We start from the raw sequence: 12,027 nt of genomic DNA, 5'->3' as shown, positions 1-12,027 counted from the left end.
CCCAAAGACCCATTAGATCACACAGGGTCGGCCTCCTCCGGCTTCCGTCTACCAGCCAATGCCATCTGGCTACTACCCGGGGGAGGGCCTTCTCCGTGGCAGCTCCGGCCCTCTGGAACGAACTCCCCGCAGAGATTTGGACCCTCACCTCTCTCCAGGCCTTCCGAAAAGCCGTCAAAACCTGGCTTTGCCGGCAGGCCTGGGGTTGATGAGTTCCCCTCCGCTCTTGACCTGTTTGGTTGTGTGATTCTTGGCTATTTTAACTACTTGTATTGTGTTCTATGTTCCCTTTCCCCCCTTTGAGTTGTTCGCCGCCCTGAGTCCCTCCTGGAAAAGGGCGGCATATAAATAAAACAAATCTAATCTTAATGTTGACCAGTTTGATGAATAACAATTGTGCCATGGTGCCTGTCTCCTTTGAAATCTGGAAGGACCAACCTAGAGAGACAGATGCATGCTTTAATTTATAAGTTAGTTATGCAGTGTCTTAGTTACTGCATTATGATTTAATTGTATCTTTCATTTTGTTTACAGCATTTTATTATTCCATCCCCCCTGTGGACTAGTTGTTAATCACTCAAGAGTTGTTTTTTTAAGATGCATGGCCATAAAAATTTCCTATTTAAACAAACAAATAAACAACAGTTAAAATAGATATGGAAGACAAATCCTGGTGGTGGAAGTAGACATTTTTGGGGTGGGTATGGGAAAGGAATTTTAGAATAGTTGTATCTGTCTCGGGTTTCCTTCAAAGTAATTATTTAAATTAAGTAAAATAAGATTATTAAATATTGCCATTCTATTGTCTTTACCACTTTATGTATTTTTTGAATCACAGAAGGGCTTACAAGCTGAAATCTTACAATATTGGGAGAATATTTTGATCTGTCAAATAAGCAGTACAGTCATAACTCAAGCTTTGTCTTTTATGTTTTAAGAAAGATGAATTATTTTAAAGTGCTGAATACATTTCAAAAACTTTTAACATAATAAAATTTGTTGAAATGGTAAATTACACTTATGCTTTATGTAGTGGCATAGTAATTAGTTTTGAATAACATATCTATATCATGAGTATGCTGCATGAAATAGGTACTGATAAATAATTTGATGTAGTATCAAATGCATTTAGTTTTATCTTACATATTTTGATTGCTAGAATATATGCCATTGTTGGTATCAGCTGCAGTGACCACACAGATAAATATTCTTCAAGCCATCAGCACAATAATTGAGCCTATTCCCCTTGCTGCTTGTCATCTTCTCCTTCTCTTCTATCCTCCCCAATATTAAGACCTTACTTAGGGAGCTGGGTTTTGCATAATGTGTTCAAGCCTCATCATTTGTGCCTTGTGTTGAGAACTGTGCATTTTTTTTCTATCATCCATTTGTTGGTTTCCTTAGCTATCCATGGTGTTACCAAGGGTCTTCTCCAGCTGCAAAATTCAAGATTATCAATATACATATTAAGTTTCTTCAAAGTCCAACTTTTGTTTCCAAAGGACATTGCTGTATGTTTCTGATATTTCTAGGTATAGAGATATGATAGCATCTGAATATCTTTTCCAATCAAATGCTAGTCTCCAGTATATTTTTTGATTGCTAGTTCTCTTAAAGTAAAGGTAAAGGTTCCCCTCGCACATATGTGGGACTTGTTCCTGACTCTAGGGGCAGTGCTCTTGTCCGTTACAAAGCTGAAGAGCCAGCGCTGTCTGAAGACAATTCCGTGGTCATGTGTCTGGCATGACTGAATGCCAAAGGTGCACAGAACGCTGTTACCTTCCCACTATAGGTGGTTCCTATTTTTCTACTTGCATTTTTATATGCTTTTGAACTGCTAGATTGGCAGAAGCTGGGACAAGTAACAGGAGCTCACAGAGGTATTTGAACCACAGAAATGCCGACCTTTCTGATCAACAAGCTCAGTGTCTTAGCCAGTGAGCCCCCACATCCCTTTTTCTCTTAGTTGATCCTAAAAGGATGTCGGGTTCCAAAAACCAGGAAAGGAATGTTGTGATTCTTCCAAGCAAATTTCTTATTGTTCCACATCTTGCCAAACTTAAGCAAACTATCACCCACATGAAGCATATACTTTCGGAACTAATAGGGAGGAACCATCTTTCTTTTACCCAAACTCTCTAAACCGGTCTCCAACATTTCTGTCTCGACAGACTGGCAGCAGTGGCGGTGGCAGCGAGAGGGGAAGGTTTGCATGGGCAAAATGTAGCTTCACACTCTTACATTGCTTACGTTGCTTACATGGCCTGGTTTCCAACGGTCTACAGACCAGTACTGGTCTGCAAACCAGGGATTGAAGACCCCTGATTTAAACTGAATGTTTTTTGCTTCTCTGGAATGCACTCCCTTTTTCTTGGAAATCTAAACTACATTCCATCACAAAGGCAAAGCTATCCACCAGTTCAGGGTCTAGATTGTTAATTCTAAATCTTGATGTATCTGTCATCAGTTTAGTCTTTCTGTGCCTAATCTTAGTCCCTTTTTTCCTCCTTAGAACCTTGGTTTTTATTAGTAGAACTTGCAGAAGCTTGAAGAAGCTTTTCATTTGCATTTTCAACCATCAGAATAATGTCATTGACAGCCCAGGTTATTGAAATTTCATTCTCTGGTTTTAAAATCACATGCATTTTCTTCCAATCCAGCTTCTTAAATATATAGGCAGCAAATAGGTTGAATAAGTAGGAGAAGAGTACATATTCTTGATTGACTTCTTTGCCAACCTAGAATTATTGTTCTTCTACATCCTCTGTCCAGACTGCCTGTCCTAGGTTTCTCATTAAGATAACATGATATTCTGGAATTCCCATTTCCCTAAGCATATTTTCACAGCTTCATATGATCAATATAATCAAAGACCTAGACAATCAAGCATATATTGTCTTCCTTTTGGTATTTTTTTTTCACTTTCTCAATTATCTAGCATCTATTAGCAACAATATATCTTAACATTTTCCAAAACTAGCTTGAACATCCGGAAGTTTTCTTTCAATGTAGGGTTCTGATCTGCATCAATAGATCTTAAGCATTATATTCATAGTATATGAAATTAATGAAAATGTATAAACAACACATTACATTAAGTCTTCTTTGACATTGGTTCGTGGATTGATCTCCTATCTGTTAGCCACTGTGGTGTTCTCAAGATGGATTAGATGGGAAATTTACTGATTCTTCTTCTGATAACTTGGCATATTTCTGTAGATACTTCATTAGTCCCTGTAGCCTTTAAGTTCATAAAATGCTGATATAACTTAGGAGTGTCAAACTCATATCATGTCAACATCACATGACAATTGGGGGCTTTTCCTCCCCTTTGCTAAACCAGGCGTGGGCATGGCCAGCACGTGACACATCTTGTCCATGGGCCAGGAGTTTGACAGCTCTGATCTAGCTTTTTCTTCTAGTACCAGAGGTAAATACAGCAGGTACTTTTGAAGTACATTAGTTGCTGACATCTCTGTTGTACACAAATTCAAGACACTCCTTCCATTTTTATTTTGAGACTTCTTTGACCATTTGTTTTTGGATGCAGAATGGGTGCCTCAGACAATGTATTTAAAGGTCGCAGTACATTTATGGAAGAATTAACAGATACAGCAGCAATTATTCAAAGAGCAACTTCACATTCACTAGTAATTTTGGATGAACTAGGAAGAGGAACTAGTACACATGATGGAATTGCAATTGCGTATGCTACTTTAGAACATTTCATTAAGAATGTAAGTATATTATTTGATTAAGTATAATTAGTAAATTACAATCTTAAAGAAAAAGTGATGGAAATAGATATATGTAGCAAGCATTTAGGTTCTTATTGAAAGGAAGTATTTGAAATTTTAGTCAATGTCAACAATTTTGATAGTTTGAATATAAGATCACTACAAAATTTATTAATTAAAACAATAATAATACATATTTACAAATCAATCAAATCAGTATTTACCAACTTTGCCCATTATAACCTTGCCTTTACAATGTTCTTACTTCAGCTGCTTTTTCACTAATAGTTGGAAAGATTTTTAGATGTTAAGATCGAAACAGAACCTTGCAATTTAATAATGATATTGAAATTCTATTGATAGACTTAACACAAAAGTGCTCATACTAACAATACTAGCTTTAAAAATGTACCCACGTGTATGAAAGTGAATGGCTGGTACAAATGGGCCATGCTTCTTTAAGACTTAGTTAATGCCAGAATTTAAGTTATAAGTGAAGGGTACTTAACATAACTGAAATTAGATAAAGGAATTTGTCCTCTGTATAACCCAGGATTAACCTGCAAAATGAAGGATCAATTTGGGGCCCATTTTACAATGTATAAAAATTATATATATATATGTTCATTGAAGAGCATTTTATGCTGTAGGACAAAACTAAAACATCAGATTTAGTTACAGGAAAATGATAGGTTATCAGCTTGCTGATAGTTGATGACATACTTTCAAATCTTAAATATATATTTTTCCCTCTAGGTTGGTTCATTGACACTATTTGTTACCCATTATCCTCCACTGTGTGAGTTGGAAATAGCTTATCCGACCCATGTTGAGAACTACCATATGTCTTTTCTAGTTAATGAAGATTATAGTAAACCAGAAGATGGTATGTTATCAAATTGATCAGACTGATAAGTTCTTTTCAGTAATTCCTTAAAGCTGTTTGGTTGTCTTATGTCTTAATTTTAGTCATCTTAGTATGAGTTAGAACAATTAATATGATTAAAGCTAAACATATTCAGCAACAGAATTACTGAGAACTAGGTGTCTTTGGTGGTAACAAGGATGTCTGAAACGGAACATTTAGAAAAATCCCAGAATTTGGTTGCTTCTCTGAGTGATATTTTGGCTTAGTCCTTATTCCAGAAATGAACCCTCTGTTCTTAAGGGATATGTAGTAGTATTCCAGATATATTTTGTTTCTGTAGTATTCCAGATATGTTTTGTCATAAACCCCTAAAAACCCCTTAAAGCACTTCCAGTTTAGAGGATTAAGTTCCATAAAACTGCGAATATGTCTAGAATAATTGAATCAACATGGTCCAGAGAAGAAATTGAATGTTCTGGAGTTCTATTGGTAGAAATTTGGGATTTGCATGTATCTGATTAAAAATAACTTCAAAAACTTACTGAAAGAGTTCATTGTTTCTTTTTTCTTTTTAGATTTTGAAGAACAAAATCATCTTGACTGTGTTACTTTCCTTTATCAAATAACTAAAGAAGTTGCTGCAAGAAGCTATGGTCTAAATGTTGCTAAACTGGCAGATGTGCCAAAAGAAATTCTTAAAAAAGCAGCTTATAAATCAAAGGAACTAGAAAGATCAGCTGATGTGAAAAGGTTAGAAAATAGATTGGCTCACTTTGTTCTGTAATATGGCATTTATAAATGTCAAGGAGAAATGCAATTCAGAAGTGTGCATGTTTGTTTATGCATTTGTCTGTGAGAGGAGCTGTATATATTTGCTAAATAAAGGGAACTAATTTTAGAAATAGATATCTGTTAATATGATTTCTTTGCTCTGGACTTTTCTGAAATGTGATTTTTGGCTTGCATATGTGTGTGTATGTGGATACATGCAAATCCACATATGTACAGAACTGTACTGTATATCTTGTAGACATTTATTAAGAATCTCTAGGATTGGTTTCAAGTGAGGATGGCAGCTCCCCATTTTAAAAGCTGTGTATCGTTTAGATTTTTCCTGTGCTTTCAATCTACTTTTTCTTTGGAAAAATGCCTGAGAAGTTGCTTTCCTCTCAAATGAACATAGTATGTAGTGATATGACGTATGGAAAGTCTTTTCTATTTAATTTTATTTACAGTATTGTGAAGAAAATATGAAGGAGAATGTATACTACTTTATTTAAACACATTATCTAGGCACTAGAACTGGGTAGTAACAGATTGTGCCTATGTAAAAAAAAGTTTAAACCAAGTAGGATAAAAATAGTCTTTGCATTATCATAATTCTGATTTTGGGGGGAAAGTCAAATTTTCCATTAGAGTAGTTTTCCAATGTATTTGCCATCACTTGGAAATAATTTATAATTTAGTGTTTTAATTCCTGTAGTATTTTTTTTAATCTCTCTGCCACATTTTCCCAATCTTCAAGATATGTTTTCTACATTAATGTAGAAAAGAGTAACAGCCTAGAAATACATAGAATTAAGATGTTTCTATAGTAGAGATAGGTCTTTAATAGGAAAGAATGAATAGAAAATGTGCAGTTGACCTGAAAAGGGATTGATGACAATATCCCCTTATTTTCAGATCACATGTCAATTATTCCAAGGTAAACAATAGGACATGATCTTATTTGGACATGATCACTCTTGACTTGGGGCTGAAATAACCTGAAATAGTTCCAACTCTGGACCCAACCCATGAAAAGGATATTAAAGTTCTCCAGCATTAAAACTTTATAAATTCCAGCCACAATTCCCTGGTAAAACCCATATTCACATCCCATAGTAATATTAAATAACTATAATACCAGTACTTTAATTTCTGTAATGACAGTACTGTTGCAACTTTTATTTTATTTTATTAATCCTAGTATATTCTGTGAGAGAATTTGGGAAAGAAATAAATATACATAAAACCAAACATTTGAATGGGAGAACTTAGCATTCGTAAACAGTTGTGATCTAATTTGTTTTGAGAAGCATATCAATGTGTGTAATCAATTGTCATGTGCAAAAGAAACACTAGAATGACCTTTGGTAAAAATATTTTTCTCCAGAAAAAAAATCATAACAATTTAATAGCTTTTAATTGATTATTCCAGTAGAAAGTTTTTAATATTTTATTGCTTTTTAAAATAATAACAAAAAAAGAAAAAACAAGATACAAAACACAAAAAACATAAAAAAACATTATTAAAAATAAGTGAAAAAATACAACAAAAAGTATAAAGTATTATGGTATAATTACAGTTACAATTCTATATATCAGCGATGGCGAACCTTTTTTGGCTTGCATGCCATAGGGGGGGAAGTGCAGGGGAGTCGTGCCGCACCCATAATGCAATGCGCAACCCCCCAGTGTGCATGCACGCATGAGAGGCGCTCCCCCCATTTTTAAATGCTTTTTTCTCCCTTCCCAGGCTCCAGAGACTTTATAGGAGCCTGGGGAGGGTGAAAAAGCCTCCCCCGGGCCCCCCCGGAGGCTTCAGGAACCTTCAAGAGGCTTTCCGAAGGGCAAAAAATGACCCTCCTAGCAAACCAGAATTGACTTCTGGTTTGCTCAGAGGGTGGTTTTTAGTCCTCCAGAGGCTTCAGGGAAGCCTCCTGAAGGTCCCTGAAGCCTCCGGAGGGTTTAAATCGACCCTCTGAGCAAACCGGAAGTGACTTCTGGTTTGCTCGTAGCGTCCTTTTTAGTCCTTCCCAAACATCCGGTTTGCCCATAGCGCCAGTTTTTTGCGCTCTGGAGGCTTCAGGGAAGCTCCTGAAGCCTCCGGAGGGCCTCTAGGGGGGCAGGGGAGGCTCTTTCACCATCCCCAGGCTCCTATAAAGCCTCTGGAGCCTGGGGAGGACGAAAAATGCCTTTAAAAAGGCTGAACTCAGCTTGCAGGGCAACACCTCACATGCCCTGATAAATGGCTCCGTGTGTCACCTGTGGCACGCGTGCCACTAGTTCCCCATCCCGACTATACATAATTATCTAATACAAACCTTTTGCAAGGAGGTATCTGTGAAATGAAAATGAATATTCATTTCTAATACACGTACATAACTATCATGCTTTTTATCCTACTATATTTTGTATAAATGAGTCCCGGTTTTCATTATACTTATCCATACAAAGTTTATGTCTATAAGCAATTCGCTTATAAGTAGCAAGTGAAATCAAGTCTTAAATATGTTGAATAAATATGGCCATACATACATCTTTCAGTGTTGCAATGTCAGTCATTTAGCTACAGTAAAGGCACCCAGAATCCATTTTTGTTGTCCAGTTGTCAAGTTCCATGAACTAGATATATAATTTAGGAGAGTATTATCCTTTGAAAAATTCAACTTTTGTTACACAGTCACGTTTATATAATCCATTAATTCTCCTCAAACCTAATAAGTATACCGTGTTTCCCCTAAAATAAGACAGGGTCTTATTTTCTTTTGACCCCCGAAATAAGTACTTGGCCTTATTTTCGGGGAGGTCTTATTATTTTTGAGGTTCAGGAGGTGGTGAGCGTAGTCAGCTCATGGCTGCTGCTGTGTTGCAATATTTTTGGGGAGAGATTATTTTGAGCATGCGCTCAAAAGCCCAATTGGATTTATTATTCGGGGAGGTCTTATTTTCGGGGAAACAGGGTAAGACATTGTAAAAAAAATGTTGTAAGGAAGCATGTCCTCACATCTCCAGCAAAAAGTTGCCCTAGATAATCCTTGTCTATACAAGGGTAACAAAAGTCCAATAATTTTTTAAAATTAATTTTTGTTGTATAAGTCATTGTTTACAGTCTATTGGCATTCTTGCTATAAAGGATAGGAAATTCCTGATGGTCTAAGTAATATAGATGAACAAAAAATAATATGCAATAGCAGCAATAAAACAATATAATAAACAATGTAAGACATGTCCTAACACCAGCGCAACCATAATATAGAGAAAGCCCTCAATTAATGACAGTGTGATGGCATGTGAGTCTATCACTTAGCAGTCCTGACAGTTCCCATTGCTATCATTAACTGAAACCCATTGGTTGTTAAGTGAAGACATCTTGATCCAGGCCATTTCTGGTTTGGTTCCTCCCAGATCTGAGCCCTCAGTAAGGTACGGGATTGCCTCCTTTACCCCCTCCTGAACTCCCCCCTTGCCTATCTCCCCCAGTCTCTTCCCTTTTGTCTGCCTGCCTACCTGCTGTCATTCTCACCACACTGTGCATTACTATTATACTAGCTACACCTTCTTTCATGAGCTACCAAGGCCTCAGTTTACACTCTGACTGGTAGGTCCATATTTTGAAACACAAGAGAAGGCTCTGAGTGGGATGTGAACAGAGGCCCTGGCTGCACCAGTGTGAAAGAGAAGGGCAAAAGAAGGGCCTGGACAGTACAGAAGTGATGCATAGTATGACAGGACCCACTGGCAGCAGCATGTAGGAAGGTGACCAAAAGGTAGTCACAAATGGGATGGGCTCTATTTAGCTTATGTGACTGTAGAGCATTGCAATGGCTGAAACTTTGAGGACTGGTCATACGTTCTGTCATTCAGTTAACTTTGAACAATCACTGAGTGAATTGATATTAAGTAAGAACTATCCATAAATAATAGTGATTAATAAGAAAGAAGGTTATTCTGGCTTATAAAGGTGTGAAAAAGAAGACTTTTAAGGGTATTAGCGAGCGAGTTGATTCTAGAGAGTAGGAGAAAAAACACTAAAATATAAAGTGTCAATTTTTAATTAATAGATCTTAATTGCACAGTGAAGCTGAGCATGTGCCCTTTTAATTTAATTTAATTTTAAGTTAATGTAAGACTATTTCAATGAATTTTGTGTAGAGATTTTGGAGAGTTTTATTGCTGTTTTCTCATCTCCCTTGTGATACAAAGTATGCTATGTTCATTTTGCATTATCAAGTAGGAAAGTATATTACTATGTCAGTGGTGAGTTCCGGATCCCATTACAAGCGGTCGCCCACATGGATGCGTGTGGCGCGTTGCCTGCAATGCTACAGCTGCTCGGCGGAGTGTTGCGCAGGCACCTTACACGCCATGTGCGGAAGCGCCAAAGGCTTAAAGGACAAGTAGGGACCTCGGGTGGGCGAATGGGCCCTCCGGAGCACCGTACCGAAACAGTATCCAGTGCTCCAGGCACGCAACGGTACGCCCGTACCGGGGCATACCACCTGCAACCCACCACTGTACTGGGTTTATCATTTATTGTATATAAATATTTTATGCATATGAAATAAGAGTGGAGATACTTACATGTTGATTGTTGATTGATTAATACTTTTTAATATTGAACTGTTTGTTTTTTAGAAAAAGTTTGATGTATTTTGCAAAACTATGGAACACTGATGACATTGAAGAACTTCGAAGATGGAAATGTGCATCTGAAGTACATAATGATTTCAGCCAATTTAAAAATTCCACAGAACTCTCCAACTAAAAATGAAAATAGCATATAAGGTTTAATAATATCTCACAAAAAGAAATATATGTGAATAAAGTAAAATTTTAGATCATTTGTGGATATACTAATAGTTTTTAATAATAATGACTGGTTCACATAATCACTTTTGGTATTTAATTTCTGTAAACTAACTTCAATAATGAGTTATGCAGAATGGAGCACAAAAATGTATAGCTGTTAGAAGCTCCTAGTATCTCCCACCAAATTAAAAGCATGTTAAAAGGCCTTTTATTTCATTCAATTTTCATAATGAAAATTACATAATTTTCACCTAGATTAGCATTTGTGGAGTGAAAAGAGATGAACAGGTAACCAAAACGTACTTCTGTATTTTCCCCCCCTCAGAATAACAGCTTGATGGAGGAGTTTGTTTAAAAAAATACATGGAATATGCAGGTCCTTTTCTCTAGTGCTATGCTGTTTTTACTTTTAAAGCAAATATTTCACAGAGTTCTTGTCACCTTGTCAGACTCTTGTATCTAGAAATCATTGCAAAATGTATTTTACATAATATCATCTTGATGCAGTCATGGCCAATTATGAAAGCAAAAATGGTCCATGTTGCATTATTTAATATCAATGGATATTTTTGTACTAAGCTTCAATTTTTTAATTTTTCAAATTGCTTCCTAAAATCTGGTGACTTTATATGCTGAAAATAAAAATATTGTGACATTTTTCTATATTGTGTGTGAAGACATCACATTTTCCCCCGCCCCAGAACTGTATGTATCTGAAAGGTTAGTATACATTCTAACCACTGTGTCATGGTGGCACAGTGGTTAGAGTGCAGTACTGCAGGTTACTTCTGCTGACTGCTAATTGCCAGGAGTTTTGCAGTTCAGGTCCTATCGGCTCAAGGACCTGCCATCCTTCTGAGGTTGGTAAAATGAGGACCCAGATAGTTGGGGGCAATAGTCTGACTCTGTAAACCACTTAGAGAGGACTGTAAAGCACTGTGAAGCAGTATATCAGTCTAAGTTCTATTGCTATATGTCCAAAAAGCTTTTTCCTATCTGATGGAAAATTATGATTGTTGATGGAAATATGAAAATTATGTAACTATAAATTATATTAAAATAAATTTCTATTTATACTTGGCTGTGAAATATGTGTTCATTTCTAAAACAACTAAAATAGCAGAAGAATAAATTATTTTTTGGGGTTTCTCAGATGTAAAATAATTTCTTATTATAGACCAGTGCAGAATGAAGTTTTTATATTTTATATTACTATTCTTTTTGAAAAAGTGAATTGATTTTTGTCCTTCCTGCAGAAAAATCTTTAGATTAGTTTTAGCAATCTTCAATCAAATGTAGTTACAGTTCATCAAGAAAGTGGCGGAATGGATGGTATAGATCAGCGGTTCTCAATGTTGCCCTGCTGGAATAGGGACAAATGGAGACCCTTCGCCTCTTGGCCAATGTTCCCTCTAATTTTTTTTCAGTGTGAGCAGAAAAGAATAGTGTTTGAGCGGCACATTTTCATGACTGAGCACCTCAATTTTTTTCACAGATGTCACCTAAGACAACAACAAAATCAGTATTATTTGAAATTTATGTTTATTCAAGGTACCCGCTTAATTAAAAGTGTTATATAATATCAGTATCACTTAACAACGCTCCTGCTTAGCAACCAAAATGTTGGCTCAGAAACTCTGGCATTTGAAGCACGCAAGTCTTAAAGCTGTCAAGTTACAAGATCCTTGCACCCCTAACCCTTTAGAAAAAAAACCCAGGGGTCTTCAAACCGGACAGCTTTAAGACTTGTGGACTTCAACTCCCAGAATTCCTCCTCCAGTCATGTTGCTCTTTTTCCTCGTCGCCTCTCTGACTACCTCCGTCCGGACCTGGCGCGGCCAGCACAAA

General features: G+C 36.6%; 1 protein-coding gene across 4 annotated transcripts in view; it reads left to right on the top strand.

Annotated features, from left to right (window-relative positions):
• MSH3 (mutS homolog 3) overlaps positions 1 to 11,255 on the top strand; it is a 50,141-nt gene extending 38,886 nt beyond the window's left edge. For all 4 annotated transcript variants that reach the window (XM_032212585.1, XM_032212587.1, XM_032212588.1 and 1 more), the window contains 4 exons: positions 3,551 to 3,737; positions 4,494 to 4,623; positions 5,181 to 5,355; positions 10,006 to 11,255. In XM_032212585.1, coding sequence (XP_032068476.1) covers positions 3,551 to 3,737; positions 4,494 to 4,623; positions 5,181 to 5,355; positions 10,006 to 10,135 — 622 coding nt within the window. In that variant the 3' untranslated portion in view covers positions 10,136 to 11,255. The remainder of the gene's footprint in view (positions 1 to 3,550; positions 3,738 to 4,493; positions 4,624 to 5,180; positions 5,356 to 10,005) is intronic.
• The last annotated feature ends 772 nt before the right edge of the window (positions 11,256 to 12,027 follow it).

Source organism: Thamnophis elegans, chromosome 3, assembly GCF_009769535.1.
Source record: "Thamnophis elegans isolate rThaEle1 chromosome 3, rThaEle1.pri, whole genome shotgun sequence".
Lineage (NCBI taxonomy): Eukaryota > Metazoa > Chordata > Lepidosauria > Squamata > Colubridae > Thamnophis > Thamnophis elegans.
This window is presented reverse-complemented; position numbering and strand designations above follow the sequence as displayed.